The sequence below is a fragment of the Poromitra crassiceps genome (genome assembly GCF_964638095.1).
Source record: "Poromitra crassiceps genome assembly, chromosome: 20".
NCBI classification, from domain to species: domain Eukaryota; kingdom Metazoa; phylum Chordata; class Actinopteri; order Beryciformes; family Melamphaidae; genus Poromitra; species Poromitra crassiceps.
The window spans coordinates 23146389-23167299 of NC_139637.1; the positions used below are offsets into that span (position 1 = coordinate 23146389).

At 43.8% G+C, this 20911-nt stretch overlaps 2 protein-coding genes across 2 annotated transcripts in view; both read right to left on the bottom strand.

Moving 5' to 3' along the window:
• Positions 1 to 688: 688 nt before the first annotated feature.
• LOC310794669 (putative Bax inhibitor 1) lies at positions 689 to 12749 on the bottom strand. Its single transcript, XM_083656669.1, has 10 exons — positions 12658 to 12749; positions 11473 to 11579; positions 11238 to 11346; positions 10357 to 10477; positions 9816 to 9864; positions 3799 to 3896; positions 3515 to 3594; positions 2442 to 2542; positions 1803 to 1878; positions 689 to 1630 (listed from the first exon to the last, which is right to left on the bottom strand). The coding sequence occupies exons 2-10, from the start codon at positions 11526 to 11528 to the stop codon at positions 1607 to 1609; spliced, it is 714 nt and encodes a 237-aa protein (XP_083512795.1). The 5' UTR covers positions 11529 to 11579; positions 12658 to 12749; the 3' UTR covers positions 689 to 1606.
• A 1670-nt stretch (positions 12750 to 14419) lies between these two features.
• The window catches only part of ctdsp2 (CTD (carboxy-terminal domain, RNA polymerase II, polypeptide A) small phosphatase 2), a gene marked incomplete at its 5' end in the record, with an annotated part of 8507 nt that continues 2015 nt past the window's right edge, over positions 14420 to 20911 (bottom strand). Inside the window, 6 exons of the mRNA XM_083656995.1 lie at positions 14420 to 15737; positions 17257 to 17442; positions 17851 to 17943; positions 18718 to 18774; positions 19469 to 19570; positions 20789 to 20906. Coding sequence (XP_083513121.1) covers positions 15612 to 15737; positions 17257 to 17442; positions 17851 to 17943; positions 18718 to 18774; positions 19469 to 19570; positions 20789 to 20906 — 682 coding nt within the window. The 3' untranslated portion in view covers positions 14420 to 15611. The remainder of the gene's footprint in view (positions 15738 to 17256; positions 17443 to 17850; positions 17944 to 18717; positions 18775 to 19468; positions 19571 to 20788; positions 20907 to 20911) is intronic.

Here is a 20911-nt window from a genome sequence, read left to right on the forward strand (position 1 = left end):
AGGTTGTACTTCATGGAAGCACTGACCAGTTAAATAGCCCACATGGCTGTACCAATACAGCCTTTCTGTTCTTGACATCAGTTCACAACATAATGGACTGGAAAATAGTATTTCCTTAACGAGCTCCTTAAAAAAATGTTAAAAAGAATGTTCATGTCTGTGATTCTTAATTGCTAAACTCATGCATCACAATTTTAATGTATAAACAATTTTATTGATCATGTTGAGATTATTTCTCTTTTGCGAGTAAGAAAGATTGCCAGAATATGTCTGTTTTAAATCATAATACGTTTAAAGGTAATATATACCAGCAATAATATCATAGAAAAGAGAAATGGCTACACTATTCAATTAAGTATTTCTATTTATTTATTTTAAGTGAAATGTACATCATTTGTGGTCTTTTTTTTATTCTCTATGTGAAAATTGCAGTCTCCTTGCTTAGTAGGTTATGTTCATATCTTGTATGTCACCATCTCTGTTGCGGTATGTTCCCTAGCTAATAGAGGTATATGTACCTACTGCCGTTTTTTCAACTTTCTAATTAAAATGTTTTGATTTAGTTCTTGTGTGTCAGTTACAAAAGCACAGTATCTGGCTAACTTTTTCCTTTACACACACACACACATTTAATATCCAAGTGTAATTTCTATATTTGCAGCAGATCAGACTAGATCAGTTTGGTTGATCATGTTCAACAACTTTATTTGAGCAAATGTATCAAATTATTAGATTTTCAATAGTACATCAACAAAATAAGTTCTTCACAGTATACACTTTCAAAAAAAATTGTAAGGTTAACATCACATCATTTGGCAAACTAATTTCTAGAGTACAGCTATTTTAGACTGGGTTTTTTGAAGACAATTTTTTTTTACAATGGGCGCAATCTGAATAGGTTGCATGTCTTGGTTATCCAGGTCGAAAAAATGGACAGATGGCAATGACTCTCCCTCCTACATCAGCCACAGTCCGACAGCCTGACCACTGAGTGGCTTTAAGTGCGTCTGAATGAGTAGTGAAGATCAACACATGGGTCTGATTAGCCTAAGCAGGCTTCACCATTCTTGCGCTCAAAATGTTGGTCAACAACACACAATTTTGTGGGAATAAATAATTACAGGGGAAATCTGACGGGATGTGTTGCAGATATGAGATTTGAGGAAAACTGTATAAATAGGCAAATCAATGAATCAAATTACATAACTTAAAATAAAACCATGATCAGTATCAGAAGCTCACGTGACCTGCTAAATGAGCCTATTATGTCATTACTTTATGGCACTAAATAATATGAAAACCTTAGTAACTGCTGCTCGGCATCTGGGATCATTTATAGGGCAACGCTCCCCTCTATAGGCCAAGCATGGTCACTGCAGCATTAATCTACTTTCCATTCACAGCCAAGATAGGACTAGCATTAGTTGACCATAAACTTACATTCAACCCTTATTGTAAGTTAAAAATCAAAGAAACCTCAATAATATAAGACCACATAGGAGTTAATTCAGAAAATGAAGACAGAAAGTGAAAGCACCAACAGCGTTGCGAATTGTGCCTGTCTCACGGATTGTTTTTAAATTCAAATTAATCAAATGCTCCTCCTCTATTTCTTCTCCTTCTTCTTCTCCTGAAAAGGGGAGAAATAATTTTTAGTTTCATCATCTTCCATCTTCTATTCCCCAAAATTAGACTAGAACCTCCCAAAAAGATTGAAAACGCTCATTTTAACATTCTTTAAAATAATCAGTATGGAAGGCGTCAACTTTCAAAAGATGGGGATTATGAAATAAACACAGTACCTTCTCGTTCATGGCAAGGATGACCATCAGTTTCCTGAAGATGGTGACAAAATCAAGGAACAGGTCCACGCAGTGCCTTTAAAAAACAAGAATATAATATCAAAATCCTTGTTAAATTAACTCGTGCCTTGTGAAAAGAAAATGAATTCGCTATCTATAAAATACAGAGCATCAAGTTCAAATGTATTATAATATGTGTCCCAAGAGGGCGATTTGTGCTACGGCAAGCATAAAAACCACATAGCAATCATGTAGCAAACATAAAAACAATACAAATATACATACAACTGTTTACTGTACAAGCAGGCTAAGGGTGCCCCGTAAACCATCGGTACATCGGCATAACTGAAGTTATCCAATTGCCAACCAAGGACTTAATTCTGTAACATCCCTTAAAAAAGTACCAAAATGTTTTATCTGTAATTTTTTTAAATAATAATAATAATAATAATAATAATAATAATAATAATAATAATAATAATAGGTGTCCCATCCTGGGACAGTAGACCTCACTTTGAATGAGACTCTAGATCTTAATTTCCCCCCCGATTTGCATGACGTTTGGTTATCAGCAGGCATGAGCGTGCAGATAAGGGCCCACAGGGAGCAGGTTCTGCCACACACAATACAACTGCTCACCAGATGTAGTCCTTGTCTCCGTTCTCCGCCTTCTCGATGATGAGCTGAGTGTCAAACAGGACGAACCCGCACATGATGATCAGCCCCAGGTACATGTGTGCCTGGTAGAATGCAACAGAGAAGAAGGAAGAGACAGAAAAAAGATGATTTACAAGGTGCCGGTTCAACATGTCAAAACGGACTCTCACAGCCGGTGTTGCCGTCAAGTCACTATATCTGGAGTGTGAGTCGAGTCTCCGGTGTTTTCCGAGTTCGAGTCCCCATCACCCGAGTACAAGTCCCTAGTCTGGAGATACTGAACACGAGCGTGAGCGCATGTAGGTGGAACACGCGTGCCTTCCCTGGCACGTAATTGAATCATTTCTTATGCCAAATTATTAAAGCCTATTCACCTTATTTTTGAATGCCCCACTGTAAAAAATAATTGTGGGTACAAGGTCCGGTTTAACGTGACTTATTGTTGCAGCTTGCCATTTCCTTTGTTATACTCGGCTGCAGACCCGAATTATAAACCGGAAACTGGAGTACGCTATAAACAACTAAGCAACGCTGGGGGTCCGTATGGAAACAGTGTTACTCGAAATGGCTAAAAGTTAAATCAATTTGGTCATTCAGTGGCGTTTTACTGCCATGTAAAGTAACTATTACGCTAGCCGCTAGCATTAGCCACAGTAGCCGACTACCCATAATGCATTACGTTATCCCACCACCCGAACGACACGGCTGTAGAGCAGAATGGCTCTGCTGTAAAATCCTCACGGTTTTTTTTTGACAAGTTAAAACAGTCTATTACACCGGAAGAAGCACCCATCAGGCATCATGGCAGCTAGAAATAAGGTGGATTACAAAAAAATAAGAACAGTCTTTATCAACTAACAAGTACAGGTCCTTGTCTCCGACTTCAGAGTACAAAATGCTATGAATGCTCGAGTTCGAGTCATCAGTGCTCAAATCCAAGTCGAGTCACAAGTCATGAAAATGTGTCGAGGACCGTCTCGAGTCCGACTCGATAGCAACACTGCCCACAGCTGATAGGAAGTCCCATGAGTGGTGGTGCAGCTCGGTGTAGCTACCTTGAACAGCATCACAGATCCAAAGAACATGTTCATCACGGACATCAGGAACAGGATGGAGAGACCAGACATCAGAGTGCCTGAGGGGGGGGGGGGAATTAACAGTAAACATTTTAAAATGGGGGGTAAATTTCAAATATTGGAGCGAGACGACGTCAAATTGCGTATACATCAACATCAGTAGAAGTGCTGTATTTTATAGAAGCATTTGGAATAGAACAGAACAGAATAGAGTGTTGCTAAATGTTTATGTTATGGATCGTGACATTAAAAAATGCCTGTACCTCCCAGGAACAGGTAGCTCCTGCGCTTGGCATAGAGGGCGCTGAGAGTGAAGCAAAGGAAAATCATGGAAGTTCCCAGGAAAGCCGTCACAATGATGCTGTGGAGAAAAAGGCAATGCATCAAAAGTCAATTTAGGATTGTAAATAATCACAAACTGAGGACTGATTACACGTGTTTATATTTGTGTGGAGTTCAGTTCTAATTCACCACTTTCATGTTACACTTTACCCCCTTTTCTGCTGACTTCTGTGCCAATTGCACATCACGCTAGAAAAACAGCTCAGCTTACTGGGAAAATTATAAACAAATGTCATAAGGCTAAAAAGAGACATTGCAAAAAGACACTTCCACAGCTGGGCCAAGGCTGGTAGTGATCAGCAAACGCATGTGACCCAGTTTTTTCTGACGTATTTCCAGGAGGTAAAAAAACAATACAGCATTTTGTTTCATTGAAATACTTTACTTTACTTTACTTTATTGATATTTAGCAGACGCCTTTATCCAAAGCGACATACAACAGGATTACAACACAGTACAGCAAAAATGTAAAAACAGCAATTTAAATTAAAATATATTTACAAACAAAAGAGCATAGGACAATAGAGGGTGGAGCTAGAGAGGGTTTACAGGGGGGCAACATGAAGACTGAAAAGATGTGTTTTTAACTGTTTTTTGAAAATGAGTAGTGATTTGGCCGTTCTTATTGCGGAGGGGAGCTCGTTCCACCATTTTGGTGCAAGATGGGGAAAAAGTCGTGATCGGGAGCTGTTAAAACCACGTGGGGGGGGAGGGGCAAGGCGTGCTGAGCTGGTGGAGGGTCGGAGTGTGCGATGAGGGCTCTGGAACTTGACCATAGGTTGTAGGTATGGTGGAGCTGTGAGGTGAACTGATGAGTAGGCCAGAACAAGTGTTTTGAATTTGATCCGTGCAGTGATGGGAAGCCAGTGAAGTTCATGGAAAAGCGGGGTGATGTGGGAGAATTTTGGTAGGTTGAAGACTAGACGGGCTGCAGCATTTTGTATAAGTTGGAGTGGTTGAGTGGCAGAAATAGGGAGACCGGCCAGTAAAACGTTGCAGTAGTCCAGACGTGACAGAATGAGTGACTGAATGAGGAGTTGAGCTGCTTGTCTGGAGAGGAACGGGCGAATTTTACGAATGTTATAAAGTGCGAATCTGCAGGACCGGGCTATTGCTGCGATGTGGGAAGTGAAGGACAGTTGGTTATCAAGAGTGACTCCGAGGTTTCTAGCTGTTTGTGAGGGGAAGACAGTAGTGTTGTTGAAGGAGATGGAGAGGTCAGTTACAGGACAGTCTTTGGCAGGGAAAAGGAGAAGCTCGGTTTTTGCAATGTTGAGTTTGAGGTGGTGGTTGGACATCCAAGTGCTAATGTCTGTGAGGCAAGCCGAGATCCGTGATTGAATTTGAGTGTCAGAGGGGGGGAAGGAAAGGAACAGTTGGGTGTCGTCGGCATATGAGTGATATGAAAAACCATGGGATGTGATGACGTGGCGGAGTGAAGTCATGTAAAGAAGGAAGAGAAAAGGACCAAGGACAGAACCCTGAGGGACACCCGTGGAAAGAGTGCAGGGGGTCGAAAGGGATCCTCTCCAGGAGACCTGATAGGAGCGGTGGGAGAGATAGGAAGAGAACCAAGAGAGTGCAGAGCCAGTGATACCCAGGTCGGAGAGAGTAGTGAGGAGAATTTGGTGGTTGACGGTGTCGAATGCAGCAGATAGGTCGAGAAGAATGAGAACTGAGGAGAGGGAGGCAGCTTTGGCGGAAAGAAGAGACTGAGTGACGGAGAGGAGTGCAGTTTCGGTGGAGTGGGCGGGTTTGAAACCAGATTGGAGAGGATCGGATAGGTTGTTATGAAAGAGATGAGTGGAAAGTTGATTTGATACTGCACGTTCGAGTGTTTTGGAAATGAATGACAGGAGAGAGACGGGACGGTAGTTCTGAATGACAGTGGGGTCGAGGGATGGTTTTTTCAGTAGGGGTTTCACCCGTGCAGTCTTAAGTGCAGTCGGAAAGACACCAGAGGATAGAGAGGAATTAATGAGGGAAGTGAGAAAGGGGGAGATGTCAGGGGAGATGGATTGAAGCAGGGAGGAAGGGATGGGGTCAAGAGGGCAGGAGGTGGCACGGTTTGATGAGATGAGTTTCAGAACTTCTTCGGAGGAGAGGGGAGAGAAAGAAGAGAGACAGGAAGTAGGGGGTGGAGAGATTTGGTTGATGATGGGAAGGACTGGGGGTGGGAAGGATGAACTAATGTCTTGAATCTTTTTGGTGAAGAAGTTTGAAAAGTCGTCAGCAGAGAGGGAGGAGGAGGGAGGGGGGGACGGGGGGTCGAGGAGGGAAGAGAAGATGGAGAACAGTTTGCTGGGGTTGGAGGCAGAAGACTGGATTAGGGAGGTGAAGAAGGAGGTTTTAGCCTGGGAGACAGCGGCAGTGAAATTGGAGAGGATGAGGTGGTAGGCTGTGAGGTCGGTGGGGTTGTGAGATTTGAGCCAGGTTCGTTCAGCTGCTCGGAGTTTGGTGCGGTGAATTCGGAGGGGTTCAGTTAGCCAGGGGGCGGGGGGTGAGGATCGGGCGGGTTTGGTGATGAGGGGGCAGAGGGAGTCGAGGGCAGTGGAGAGAGAGGATAGGAGCAAAGTGGAGGCTATGTCAGTTGAAAGAAGAGAAAATTGCTGGGCTGAGGGGAGGAGGGAGAGGGCCGCAGAGGAAAGGGTCGTCGGAGAAAGGGATCGGAGGTTGCGACGGGTGGTGATAGAGTGGGTGGGGGTTGGCTTGGTGGGGGGGCTGGAGATCGGAAGGGAGAAGGAAATGAAATAATGGTCAGATATAGGGAGAGGGGTGACAGTGAGGTTGGTGGTGGAGCAGGAGCGGGTGAAAATGAGGTCAAGTAGGTTTCCAGCTTTGTGAGTGGGGGGGGAGACTGAAAGGGCGAGGTCGAAGGAGGAAAAGAAGTTAAGGAAGTGGGAGGAGTGAAGAGTGGATGTCTGTATGTTGAAATCTCCCATGAGAATCAGTGGTGTGTTATTTTCTGGGAAGAAGGAGAGGAGGGGGTCAAGTTGTTCGAGAAATAGGCCAAGGGGTCCGGGGGGGCGGTAGATGGTGATAATGAAGAGTTTGACAGGTAAGGAGACAGTGACTGCATGGAATTCGAAACTGGAAGTGGATAAATGAGGGGGAGGTGTAACAGTGTAGGTCCAGTCAGAGCAGATGAGGAGTCCTGTCCCCCCTCCGCGTCCTACGGCTCGGGGGGTGTGGGAGAAAGAAAAGGCGGAGGAGAGAGCTGCGGGGGTGACGGTGTTGCCAGGTATGATCCATGTTTCAGTGAGGGAAAGGAAGTGAAGGGATTGGGAGAGGGCGTGCGCTGAGATTATTTCCGTTTTGTTAACTGCTGACTGGCAGTTCCAGAGCCCTCCTGCAAAATTAAAAACATTACAGGACTGAGGGGGTGTGGGAGTCGGTTTAATGTGAATGTGATTGTTTTTATTTATACCCTTGTTGGAAGAAAAAGTATTGGCATGGTGATATGAAATGACAGGGCGGCGAGGGTAGGATAAAATTGGAATTGAAAGTGCAGCAGGGCTGCTAATGGTGGGAATGCAGGGGGTAGAATTAATGGCGGGGCTTAGGTGGTGTGTAGTGCCAGTGAAATTAACAGAAGTGATAGTGATGAGCGGGAGGGAGGGAGAAGGAGGCGCAGTGAGATTATTTGGCCAGCAGGGGGAGCCAATGCAGTGATGAGAGAGGACAGGAGAGTAGAGGGGAAGTTGACCGGAAGTGCAGGGTGGGCTGGCATGAACCGCATTAAATGGGAGGGGGGTATGGGAAGCAGAGCTGGAATGTTGGGCAGGGGCTAGCTGGGGAAACCGTCAGTGTAGATTAAAAGCAATACAATTGATAAAATTACTGGCTAGCGTTCTTGTTCCTTTCTGATTAGGATGCAGTCCATCATATTTAAAAAGGACCCACTTATTCCAGAAAGTGTCGAAATTACTAATAAAATCAACGCCAGTAGCAGAACTATAGTTTTGCATCCATATGTGCAGATTAAAAGCACGACTAAAATATTCTAAACTCTTGGACATGGGGGGGATGATGCCAGACAAGATACACCTCCTCCCCAGACTTTGGACTGTGGTGGCTAACGAGTCCAGATCCTCTCGTAGTTTGGCTGATTGTCTGGACATTACGTCATTGGTTCCGGTGTGTATGATCACAGTGTGGACAGATGGATGGACGTCGAGGAGGGCAGGGATGAGTTCTATAAAGTCTGTTGTTTTGCCCCCCGAGAGACAGTATGTTATAGCACCGGGCAGTTTAACGAATCTGATGATTGAATCTCCAACAAGTAAGAGTTCAGGTCGCTCGGGTTCGGGGTAGCAGTAGTAAACAGCAAGCTTGTCTCTGGCAATGAGGCTAGCAGTGTGGCTAGTTGCTAGCACGCTAGTTGCTAACGCGCTAGCTGCGTCCAGGTGAGCTGGCTGATTATTCTCCTGGACTGCCGACAGTATGGGAGTGGGCAGGGGCTGGACAATAACAGCAGCAGGCTGAGAAGATGGAGAAGAGGAAGAGTTCGGGGGGTGCGATCGGTCAGACACCTCGTCCGGCTGCTGAGTGGACACACGGGCTCGTTTGCTCTCGGTGGGGGCTGATGGAGGGGAGAGCGAGCCCGTGGGAGAGGAGAGGCTAGCAGCAGCGCGCTTCCTATTGACAGACGGGCGGACAGTGACCGATCCGCGGGCAGGAGGGGGGATCGGTGAGGACACGGTGTGGGGGGACGGAGAGGCCAACGGAGCGAAGAAGTTTGAGAGTGATATTGATTCGTCGGCGATACTGGACGGGTCGTAGAATGGAAGTGGGGGCAACTTTGTGTGCTGTTTATGCTTTTTGCGACCCTTAACGATCGTTGCCCAGGAGGGAGGACCGTCATCGGCATGGCTTGGACCAGGCGCTGGTTCGAGGTGCCATAGCCGGGAGCTGAGTTCCGTCTGTCGCTGGAGAAGGTCTTCGATGAGCCGTTCAATGGACTGCAATTCATCTTTCAGCCCGGTGATCTCCTGGGTGATCTCCACCGATAAGGCCATCACAGCTGCAACAGATGGACAAGACACAGGCAACAGGGAGAGGAAGAACCACCGGGAGCCGCTCGGGATTTTAGCTGCCGCAGCACCCGCTGCGGTGATGTGATTGAGACCAGCCCCGGGAGGGGAGGCAGAGCGGGGTGTAGTAGAAAACTTACCACGGAGGGCCCAGGAAGGGCCCGCTGCGGTGGATCAGCGCTGGTAAGTTTGTCAAGTTGACTTCCAAGATGAAACGGGTAGTCCTTAAAATGAGTTAGTGGTGGGATCCAATCTTGATCACAGTTAAGATTCGCAGTAAAACAGGCTGTTTAGCCAGCTACACGCTAAAAACAAAGCTAGGTTAGCAGGGCTAGGCGTAGCCTGTCCATTCAGGAGTCAGTGATTTTAAATCAAACTAATCAAAAACCCAGCGAGCCGATCATTAACAAATTAGACCAGTATGACGATAAGGTGCAACAGTATAGATGGATAAAAGTGCAGCCTAAAATTCGAGCTTAAAACTGGATAAAAATGTTAAAATTTGACACGGCTTCTGGCGGGCAGACACAAATCTCCTGTGCACAGGCTTCCATTACATCAGCATGCAAGTAACTGCATGAAATAGTAACTGCTCGTGCACAGATGTTCTAGGCAGAGCCGTATATAGAGAATGGACCAGTTTTTTAGTCTCAAGAGTTCCAGGAAGTAAGGTCCTGGATTAAGCAGCACTGTCGAGTTGCAGCAAAATTGACAGTTTGTGTTGTACTTTGAAAGTACGTTTTTTTTAAGAATCAAATTGTACATTATCGGCTTCATTATCAGCATTCAAAAGTAGCGCGAGACCCCTTCTTGGCTGTTCATTGGCTAATGAGTCACGCATTTTGGTCCTCCGCTGACGCCACTCTCTCTCTAAATTGCTCTGGTACTAGGTAATCTTCACATACCTCGGATTGATGGCAATGACAAAGTCCATCACAGGGCCGAGGCCAACACCTGGGGAGGGAGGGAGGGAGGAAGGGAGGGAGGGAGGGAGGGAGGGAGGGAGGGGAACACCGTTTAGACTCATATAGGATTGAAATTGAACAAACCCTGGCATGTTCATCATGCTCACCAACATTGTCTCAGTATTCGCGATAGCCAAGCACTCCAATCAATTATGACCTGGTGCAGGTACATTTCTTATAACAATAATCCACATAAATTATTTTACAGATTGTAACTATGATAAGGTTTCCAATTGGGATAAACCAATGACATCCAGGATAATGATACAGGTACACAGCTTATCCCATTAGGTGTTGGTTTGTATTCAATGCCAGCTTGCTCTCCATACCGTAATATTCAAAATATGATGTACTATGTCTACATATCTATATTTTGTGTATTATGTACACAGATATTGGGATCAGGAAGATGAAGATGCATACAAAAAGCCAATTCTGAGTCGGCGCTTAAAACTGTTACAATGGCCTTGCATCAGTTTACCTGTGAAGAAGGCAAATCCTGCGAGGATAGACAGTCTCTTCTTCTCTGTCTCAGAGCTGTGTGGCGTCATGGCGAGCCAGAACATCATCCCCAGGGAGCCCAGCAGAGACAGCACGCCTCCCTGAGAACAACGTACAGAGTGGCGTTAGGGTGGCGCGATTATGGCCGACATCCTCAACGCAATTATTGTACGAAATATTGCAATGATGATTATGTGTCCAAGTGTTGCGAGCAAAAAGTATTTTATACCACTTTTTCGACACCGGAAATCAAAGTAATGACTCGTTTCAACCATGTTCTTTTGGTGATCCTACTACAACGTAGTAGTAGTTCTCACACTGGGAGTTAGAAGCTCTCTGAATCAACATATTACTGTGATCCTTATTCAAATATTACATAATGGACCGGTACTTTATCCTGGGGTGTTGGCAATGACTGCACTGTGCCTGCAGTGCCAGGGGAAATATTCCCACTGCAGGACAGTAAGAGGGCCAAATCAGAGCAGATTGACTGTTTGCTTTTGCGCCGATCAATTGGACATATTACTTTGAGGAGCAGCAAAAAAACAAACAAGATGAAAAGTTTGCACATTTTTGTAGTTGTTTGATATCACTTGAGTTGTAAGCAAAATATGTGGCGATCTATTTTTACCCACATTCAGACTGACAAGGAGTTTTCATCATCAGATACATACCTACAAATGACAATACGTCTAATACGGTAATTTTAGTACATTAGATGAACTAGATTTTCCTTGCAAAAAAAATGGCAGCATTACAGAGTCAGATCACATTTGATAATTAATTCATCGTTTCCATAGTAGTTTTCCAACCTGGAGACTGAATTTTCTGTTTGTGATCATTTTACGATAATAATGTTACCTGAAAGAGGCGTGTGACAACATGGACGTAGGAGCCAGCTGCAGCCACCAACATACACACGGCCAAGCTGGAGTAGACATTCTTCAAGTGCACCTGGGTGGAATGAGGGCTGGGGCGTGGGGAAAAAAACAAGAATACTATCAACACCTTTCAGGTCATGGAAACTGATGTTTAGTTGATAAAGTGCATGACTAACATACTGCACATAACTACCGCTTGCATGCGTAGTACGTACATTTGGGATAACTTGAAGAGAGCGTCAAAGTTGATGTTGCGGTCAAACACGTTCATTTTGGAACCGGGGGTTGAGATCTGTACGGATCTTTATTTGGACGTTACCTCCTGGGGGGAAAAAGGGGGAAAATAACATTAGGTGCAAGTGATCGTATTGTTGTCTACAAACGATCAGTCTACAAACACTTTGTAGGGAAGTTGTAACTTCCGCTTATTATGTGCTGGATTATTTAAATTGGAACGCGCCACAGGTGATTGGTCAGAATCACGGAGATGTCTTTCAAACTTTATTGTGGCAAACAGGCTGAGGGGAAGGCAACCGATCAAAATTTAGCAGACTGAAACATCGCTTATTTATAGCTTGGCATGTATGACATCACAACTGCAATTATGACATCATCGATGACATCATCGATGACCTCACACTTGCAGTAACATTATTGATGTCCTCACAGTTGAGCACCAATCACGGTGGTCCCGGTGTTCCAACATGCATGGTCTCATCAGTCTGTATGAGAAGGCACTTTTCTACACACTTGTTCACACTTGTTAACGAGTAACAGCAGTAACTACGTAACGTAGCTTGTTAACGGGTAACAGCAGTAACTAAGTAACGTAGCCATCTTACATTAGTTAGCTTGCCAACGGAGCAACCATTCTTTGAGTAATTAATCTATGTCAACCTCAACGTTAATGGATAACACATGAAGGCCAGAGACCAGATGAGACAGGAATAGAAGTGCGTAGTTTCAGATTAGGTTTTGTAACGTTACGCAACAGGCTAAAATATCGTCAAGCGGTGAGTGCCTTCAATCACTGGCACACCATCATGGTTAGCACGCTAACAGGTTTGCTCATAACCTACTTTATCAAGTACGTTAGCTACAGTTATGGTCAAAGCCCAGACTATCGTTAGTGCATTCAATTCATATTAAACATCTTGCTATAAATAGGTATACTCGATGAACGTTTATATATCTGAAAGAAATTCGTGACAAACTGTCGACTCGACTAGCTAACGCTAGCACTCGTTAGCGACCAAGACGGGCTAAGCTAGCGTTTGCTAATCTGTCACCACAATTCGACGCTTCGTCTATTCGTCGACATACGGCTTATAACGACCAGAAATACAGCACAGTTAGAACACAACAACGTTAACGTTACACAAAATGCAGACGTAACATACTCAGCACTCTCCTCTCCTCCCAGATTTCGGTTCACACTCCCTTCTTTCTCCTTCCTGCTTCACTCTTTTTGTTTTTAAAACGTACGTGTCAGTCAGCGAACTACAACATGGTGACGTCATCAAGGCAACGCCCATCAAATTGTAGTCCTAAAGCCAGTAGATTAGAACCAGAGCTAACGCGAGCCATCTAGCAGGTTCGACTGATGATAGTGGAACAATAATTTGGACATTCTATGGTTTTAGTTATTTTATAGAGTTCCGTTACTGTCCAATGCAAGCAGGGAGTAGAAATAAAGGGCACTTCCTGGTGTGTCATGTGTGTAATCTCCCCGGTACACCTAAAATGGCTGCCATAGAAACGGCGTTTATTATTATTGTTTTATGTAGGGTGTTTTAGCGTTAACGTACACCAAGATCAACTGAAAGGATTCGCTTGATAGTGCTGCCATCAACGTTTGAGTTTCTTCACAATCAGAGACTCGAATCGGTTCGTGATGGCTCCCGATACCGATAAACATGGAAATGGGATGCAAATTGATCCGTAGGAGTGCAAATGAGCGTGTTACAAAAATGTCAGTCACAATTATTTTTGGCAGGTGCAGGTGGAGCGAAGTGACTTGCATACCCTGCCTGGCAACCAAAATCCACAAAAACCTAACAATAAAAAAAATGAATCTGACACTTTGAAGACCCCTATTTGTCAGTCAGATCACAACTGGGCTTGAATGAAAGCTAAGAAGCTACACTTCAAAACTGCATCAGATATGTTTTCATAAAACATGAGTAAATGAGCCTGGAATAGGATTATGCATCAGCACCTAGAATCAAATTTATTGTAGATGCTGGCTAACTTCATGAGCTGATAACTGTGAAGCTACCATTCTACAAATGCTATCATACTAAAATGTCATCTGTGGAGATACCTTTTCAAAAGTCTTGAATAGAATTTGCCCACTTGAGTGTTTGGGCTTTGCCACTTGGCCTATGGACTATATCAAACAGAGAAGCTGATTTACTATCATGATAAAAGACAAATGTATCTGTCAGCTGTGTCAGCTTGCACTGCTATACATTAATCAAAGTCAGCCCAACATTATGGGGTGCAGCACAAAATGCTACACATTCAGGTTCTGTGATGGGACAGTGTTACTTTAGAGGGGAAAAACACAGACAGACAGTAAAATATAATCAATTTTTATTTTAGCACCTGTCTCTTAGGATTTTGGTCTGATCGGATAGACAAATTAGTTTCTTTTTTTAATTATTCTGATAGACACTAAGCAGACAATCACTGTCTAAAATACTTTTGGTCATTCATCATAACTGGTACATTTTTCATATTTTAGTGGTCAACATGCAGGCAATAATTGCATCAAACATTAAACATCATAGAACAACCTTGATATTACCCAAGAACCAAGCCCACCAAATCTCAGCTTATATAAAATTCTGATGAAAAAAACAGATGACAATTGTGGTTTTCTTGCACGACTGAACGCATCTTGGATTTAGGTCTATTTGTTAATTGATTATCTAACCTCTTCACTTTTTAAATTGTCTGTGAACTTTGACAGCAATGTCTTTCTGAACAGCTGGTATTGTTAACCATAAATTACTGGAAGGCACGAACAAAACTAGATGGTTAGTTATTAAACACCAGACCAGCAACAAAGTAGGCAAATAGATTACAATCCAAAATGTTCAGCAGTAAGAGGTACTGGACAATACAGTTATTGGCCAATAAATACAGGAAAAACACTCAAACAGTAAAAAATATTTATCAAATCTGATGATATTTTCAAGTGTTGCACTGCAAGTACCACAGCCAGATGGCGTTACACTTGTTCTTGAACAGTTTCTTTTCTCTCACGCTCAGCATGACACATTGTGTGTAGGTCCTGCAAAACTCTCGCTCAGGCAGAACACCATTCTCCGTCCGAATTTCAAAAGGCACAGTTGTCACTTTTAGCACTGTCAATATAAAACAAGTGCAAGTTTTGTCATTTATTAAATGAACATTAGAAACGTTAGGACAAAGGAGTTATTCGACTTAACCTTGACTGAACAGTGTGGCATGTCAATTGGCCATCTTATGTGCCACCAACGTATTTCCAGTGTGTCTGCTTTCCACTGACCAGAGGGATTTCAAATGGAAGGATTTAGCCCCAACTGACTTCACTTCCTGGCCAATATAATCAGATATCAACCCGCCACTTATACTAGTAACTGTATGTATGCTGCATGTTTGATAGAAAAGATGATCTTTACAGTACAAAGAAGTAAAATACACTTTGTTTTTGCTGCTCATTTACAATTAAATAAGGCTAATGTTTACATCTGTTGTATGCAATTACTGACTGGCTACATGAGAGGTATTGTCCGTGTAATTACAGAATCGGGTTGCATAGAAGAACCGGGTTTACTGGTTGAAAAATAGATTTCCCTAAAAAAAAAAAAAAAGTATAAAATCTATTGGAAATTTAAAAAAAGAGAAATGAGCTGATGTTTTGTTGTTCCTTGAAGGCACAATGATATAACAATGTCCCCAAAGTCAAGTCAGGGCAGGCAGGCTTCTGCTTTGGCAAACGAACCACTTTAATATTCATGTTTCGCTGGAGTGATTGTTACTAGACTGCTTTGGTTTGTCGCTTTCCCACTCTTTTCTGATCGTGCTTTCAAACCGTGGTTGTCTATATTGTCAAGCACTGAGGTTCAGAGGAAAGGCCTCCGGGTTGCAGTCTACGTTTCAGGTTTAAACCAACTTTCCAAGTTTCCAGACACGGAATTTCCATAAGCCTAATACCAATACAATTTTTTTCTAAATAGAAATGCTGGGTAGAGGCTGGGAAAATAACTCTTAAGTCTGGAAAATCGACCCCGAGTATCTGTTCTCTACATGTGGGACTATTGTACTTTAGGAGGTTTTTGGAGCCAGAGCTCCTGAATGAAGAGAGCTACGGTCCTCGCAGCTGGTCCAGCCGGGTGTAAACATTGTCAGCTTGACTAAGGTCCTCAAACACAGGCAGGAGGTTGAGCAGCTCAGCGTCGTCCACGTCATCGAACCACGACACCACGGGGACCTGAGGAGGACAAACAGTCACTCACACATCAAGGGTGAAATTAATCCCCCTTTGACTCAATCCAAATACAAACAGAATCTGGATTGTGTCCGCATGGGGCTCTGAAACACGTTCAAACCAGTGTCGTAGTCGATTCGAGTCTGAGTCCTCGGACTCATTTCAGAATCAGAATCAGAATCACTTTATTGATCGCCGGGGGGACAATGATGTCATGCTACAGTTGCTCACACTTGGATAGGGAATAATATAAACATAGAGACATTATATAAAGCATAGAATAGACACACAAAAAACACAACAATAAGAATAGAATAGAAGTTAGGTAGCCTAGATACACGAAAGTGTCACCAATGCGTGCCTCCTTCTACAATCCTTGTCAAGTACCATTGAGTAGAAGTGAATATGTGAGGTATATACTATTATCTTATATACAGCAGTGTGCGTGATGGTAATAATACTAATAATAATGATCAACAATACACAGTAAGGTGCATTAGGTCCAGTCAGTAAAATAACATTTGTACAGTGTGGATAGTTGATTATTGGACAAATTGCAGTATTTAGCAATTATTGCATTGGGTTTTATTGCAGATCAGATGTACATTAAAGTGTGTTGGTGTTTTATTTGTATTGATTTATTTTCCCTATGTAGACGGATGGAGTGACTTGTGAGCACTGATGACTTGGACTCGACCACTCATGCATTCGGACTCGGAAGTTGGGAGACGAGAACTCTGGACTTGTTAATCGAATAAGACTTTTTGTTCGTATTTTGTAATAGGTCCCAATAAGATAGCTATATTAATACCATGACTTTATTCAATTTTGGGCAAGGGCAGGCATGCGTGTTCCACCTACATGTGGATTCACGCTCATGTTTAGCAACTCCAGACTCAGACTCAAGTAATGAGGACAAGTAATTGGTGAGATGTGAAGACTGCAAACTGAAGTTAACAAACTACCGTCAGAGGTGTAGGATTCAAATTAGGGCTGCAACTAACGATTATTTTCATAATCGATTAATCTGTCGATTATTTTCTCGATTAATCGATTAGTTGTTTGGTCTATAAAATGTCAGAAAGTGGTAGCAAATGACGATCAGTGTTTCCCGAAGCCCAAGATGACGCCCTCAAATCTCTTGTTTTGTCCACAACTCAAAGATAATATCAGTTTACTGTCACACAGGAGTAAAGAAACCAGAAAATATGCACATTTAAGAAGCTGGAATCAGATCGTTTAGACCTTTTCTCTTAAAATTGTAGTCAAAACGATTATCAAAATAGTTGTCGATTAATTTTCTGTCGATCGACTAATCGGTTAATCGATCAATCGTCGCAGCTCTACTTCAAATCAGTTCTCAATACGCCTCGAATGTTTCTTGTGTGCATGTGCAGTAACGTTACACTCGGCGTAAAGACATCTGGAACAAATCGCCATCGCCATTTTCCCGCCCTGTTTCGAGGAGGAGGAGGCACTCGGGCAAATCGGCAGAAGTGGAAAAAAAAGAAAAAAAACTCACAGCATTTTCAGGGTGAAAGATATAGGATGCGGGAGAGTTATCCAGGATGAGTGTTTTGTGGAGGTCTCTGCCCAGCCGGCTCAAGTCTTTGACGTAGCAGCCCTGGTGGAAGACGCACGATTCCCGGAATAGCCGCGTCCGGAACACGCCGCACTGGTCCAGCAGGTCCGTCACTGGGTCTGCATACTGACAGAGGCCAGGGGGAGGAGGGGGGCAAAAGGCAGGAAGGAGGAGGGGGACAGAGGTGTGGATGTGTAAGCTCGGGCTAAGCAAGCCATTTCTACATACGCTTGTCTGCTGCTCGGGCAAGACGGAAATTGCCCCCCGACACATCAAACATCGACTCATCTGATTAGCATAGAGGCAATCTAAGACTTTAATTAAAGGTGGTGGTGGGGAGGGGGGGGTTACTGAGGTGACTAGCATGATAAGCGCTATCACAGTAAGGGGGGACATCTAATATTGAAGAGGAAGAAAAGAAGAACATCTCATAGATCAGATATAGCAAACATCAAATCAAAGACGGTTGGCGGTGCAAAAAAAAAAAGATATGAAATGTTATTGGATTGTGTGTATATCTGATGTGTGAAGTACCTTGGCGAGACTGGCTGTGAACAGAACACATTCAAACAACTCGCCCATTCTCTGCAGGAACTCGTCCACGTAGGGCCTCTTCAGTACGTACACCTGGAACAGAGCAGGCGTGAGCAAACAAATAAACCGTTAAAAAAAACGAATTAATAAAGTAATTAATCAGCTCTGTAAAATGTCTTGGCTGCGTATTTGTAACGATGAGCTTCTTACAGCGCGTGTCCTGTCCGTCTGCCCGTCTGGTTGCTGCTGGCGGCCAGTTCCCGAAACAAGTAATCAAGAATAGGCCGTGCCGGTGTTAACCAGCCTATCCTGGATTACTTGAACCAGGCAGAGGCCCACAAAGAGGAGTCCGTACCACCCGGCGCAGGGGGGGTTCACAGGAATCACATTTCTGTTAAGTGCATTGCCACATGTCCCACGCAGGCACAGCGAGTACCTCCATGCCCCCCCCCCCCCCCCCCCCCCCCAGTTGAAGCAAATAGTCCAGTCCACCCTGAAGATGTTCTCTCTACGCCTTCTCTACAAAAAGCGGTTATACGTCTCGCTGAACTTGTTCATGGAGTTTTAGAATAGAACCAGGCTGCAATGACTCATTTTCTTTTGCCGATGCATCCACTTCCATTTGCCTTCCCTGTTGGGAGAGTCGACATCCGGCCAGTAGAGGGCTCCTGACACCCAGAATAGCAGCAAACCTGGCCGATCGGTTTCCGAGAGACCCATCCCTTTTCTTCAGCTCGGCAACCGCTGCAAACACATCAACATACGTACACAAACACGACCCACCCCCCTCCCCTCCCCTCTCTCTCTCTACGGCAAAACACACACACACACACACACACACACACACACACACACAGAGTACTTTACCTGGTGTGTGGTCCCCTCTATCTCCACAGGCACGATGAAGTCTGCATTGCTGATGGGCTGGAGAGAGAGAGAGAGGACACAGAGGGGAGACGGTTGTGTACGTTCAACATGGCGTTACATAAGAAGTGAACACAGCAGCTGAACGCGGCCTGCCATCGATCACAGTGCATCACAGCCCTACAGAAAACACACGATCATTCACTTCCAACAACATATTTCATGTTTTCACTGAACTTGAATTGAACTTAATTGACAATCAATCAGAGCAAAAGCAGATGAATGCACCGCCGCCATTGGGCGGCCATTTACTAATATCTTAAGTCAACAGAATAGAATTTAGTTGAGGTTCTCCAAACATGTTTGGTATTTTTTTTAGCGAATCAGAAGAAGCTCTCGCGTAGAGCCGCAACGATTAATCGACTAATCGATCGACAGAAAATTTAACTATTTTGACAATCGATTAATCGTTTGGAGTACAATTTTAAGAGAAAAGGTCTAAATTCTCTGATTCCAGCTTCTTAAATGTGAATATTTTCTGGTTTCTTTACTCCTGTATGACAGTAAACTGATATTATCTTTGAGTTGTGGACAAAACAAGACATTTGAGGGCGTCATCTTGGGCTTTGGGAAACACTGATCGTCATTTGCCACCATTTTCGACCAAACAACTAATCGATTAATCGAGAAAATAAACGACAGATTAATCGATTATGAAAATAATCTCAACAAGAGAACTTGAGGCTTCTCTTACCTTGAAGGAGCTGTGCACCAGGGTCTCGTCCAGGTCTATGACCACACAGATCTTCCCTTGGTCCTCGGCTGTCACCTCAGGCAGTAGGCTGGGCTCAGACGGCTGAGGAGGAGACGCAGAAAAACTCGTCTTTCACAACAACGGCCATTGCCAAATATGATCGGTTACATCTGTGACACTTCATTGGCCAATTCATTTGACCTCTGGGTATTTAGACAAGACCGAGTGATTTAGAGAGGCATGGCACGGGGCCACTGCACTGTATGATGAGCAAATATGAAGGAATAAACTCAATGCCTTGGAATTAGCATATTTATGTTGAGCATTTGAGTTGTGGACTTCTTCAAAGAATCTGCGCTCATGTTAAATTCTACAGTCAGTCACCTACACAGAGAGTGTATTAACTGAAAATATAATAGAATTGATTTATTTTCACATTTTTATGAGCTCATTCGGAGCTCTTTGTGAGCATAATCAACAGAAATTAAGTATAATTGAATATATTATGTCTCATAAATAGCTTAATCGTTAAGGAAGACATACGATTGAGATAATATACATACGTAACAATCTTTTCTCACTAAGAGAACAAAATACAGCATAGGCACCACCGTTGAATTCTGTTTCATTTTACAATAAGCGTTTGAGCCTTACAGATGCTGCTCGCTCCTGTTGCTGGAGGACACTCCTCCTCAATGTGAAACAAACAAACATGGCATCTCATTAAAAATGGCCCTTACATGGCACCCGGAGGCCCCGAACCCGCGCCGACAGGCTCGGGTTTAGTAACACCTCTCAAACGCTTTACGTTCTCGCCAACCTCAGCAATTACTCGCCGCCGCCGCGCACAATGCCCCCGTTCTCCGGAGGCGCTCGCTGTCTGCCTTAAAGGATTGATAGGCGCTCTGTTGCTCTCGTCTTCCTTGGAGGATCAAATGCGAACATCAAAGCCATTCCATATCCGCAGACGGTTGTGGTCTGGCGTTCAAGATGTTCACAACAGGTGCACTACCGGTTTTATGATGTGGTTATAAAAAATAAAATAAAAACATCGCTTCAAGTCGACAATAATAATCACATTTTGAACAGTGGCATGTTCAGTTTATTCCTCCGGATGGGCAAACTATTCCAAAACACACTATCTGTGTTATGACAAACAAAGACAGCAGTATGTGTGGGGTATGAGGAAGTAACATGTTAATAAATAAGGAAATAAAGAATCAGGAAATAAAGAATAAAGGAAGGATGTGATGCTTTTCAACAACAACCAAAAAACCAGGGGTGCAAAAATATCGCCGGGAATAAGAATAATAGCGTTACCTTGACGACCGCCCCATTTTCCTGCGTCTCCAGCAAGGCATGCTGGGAAGGGGGCGGCGGCGGTTTGGGGCCATCCTGCGCTTGGAGGCAACAGAAGAGCGCTTTGAAGATGTTACAACTCCG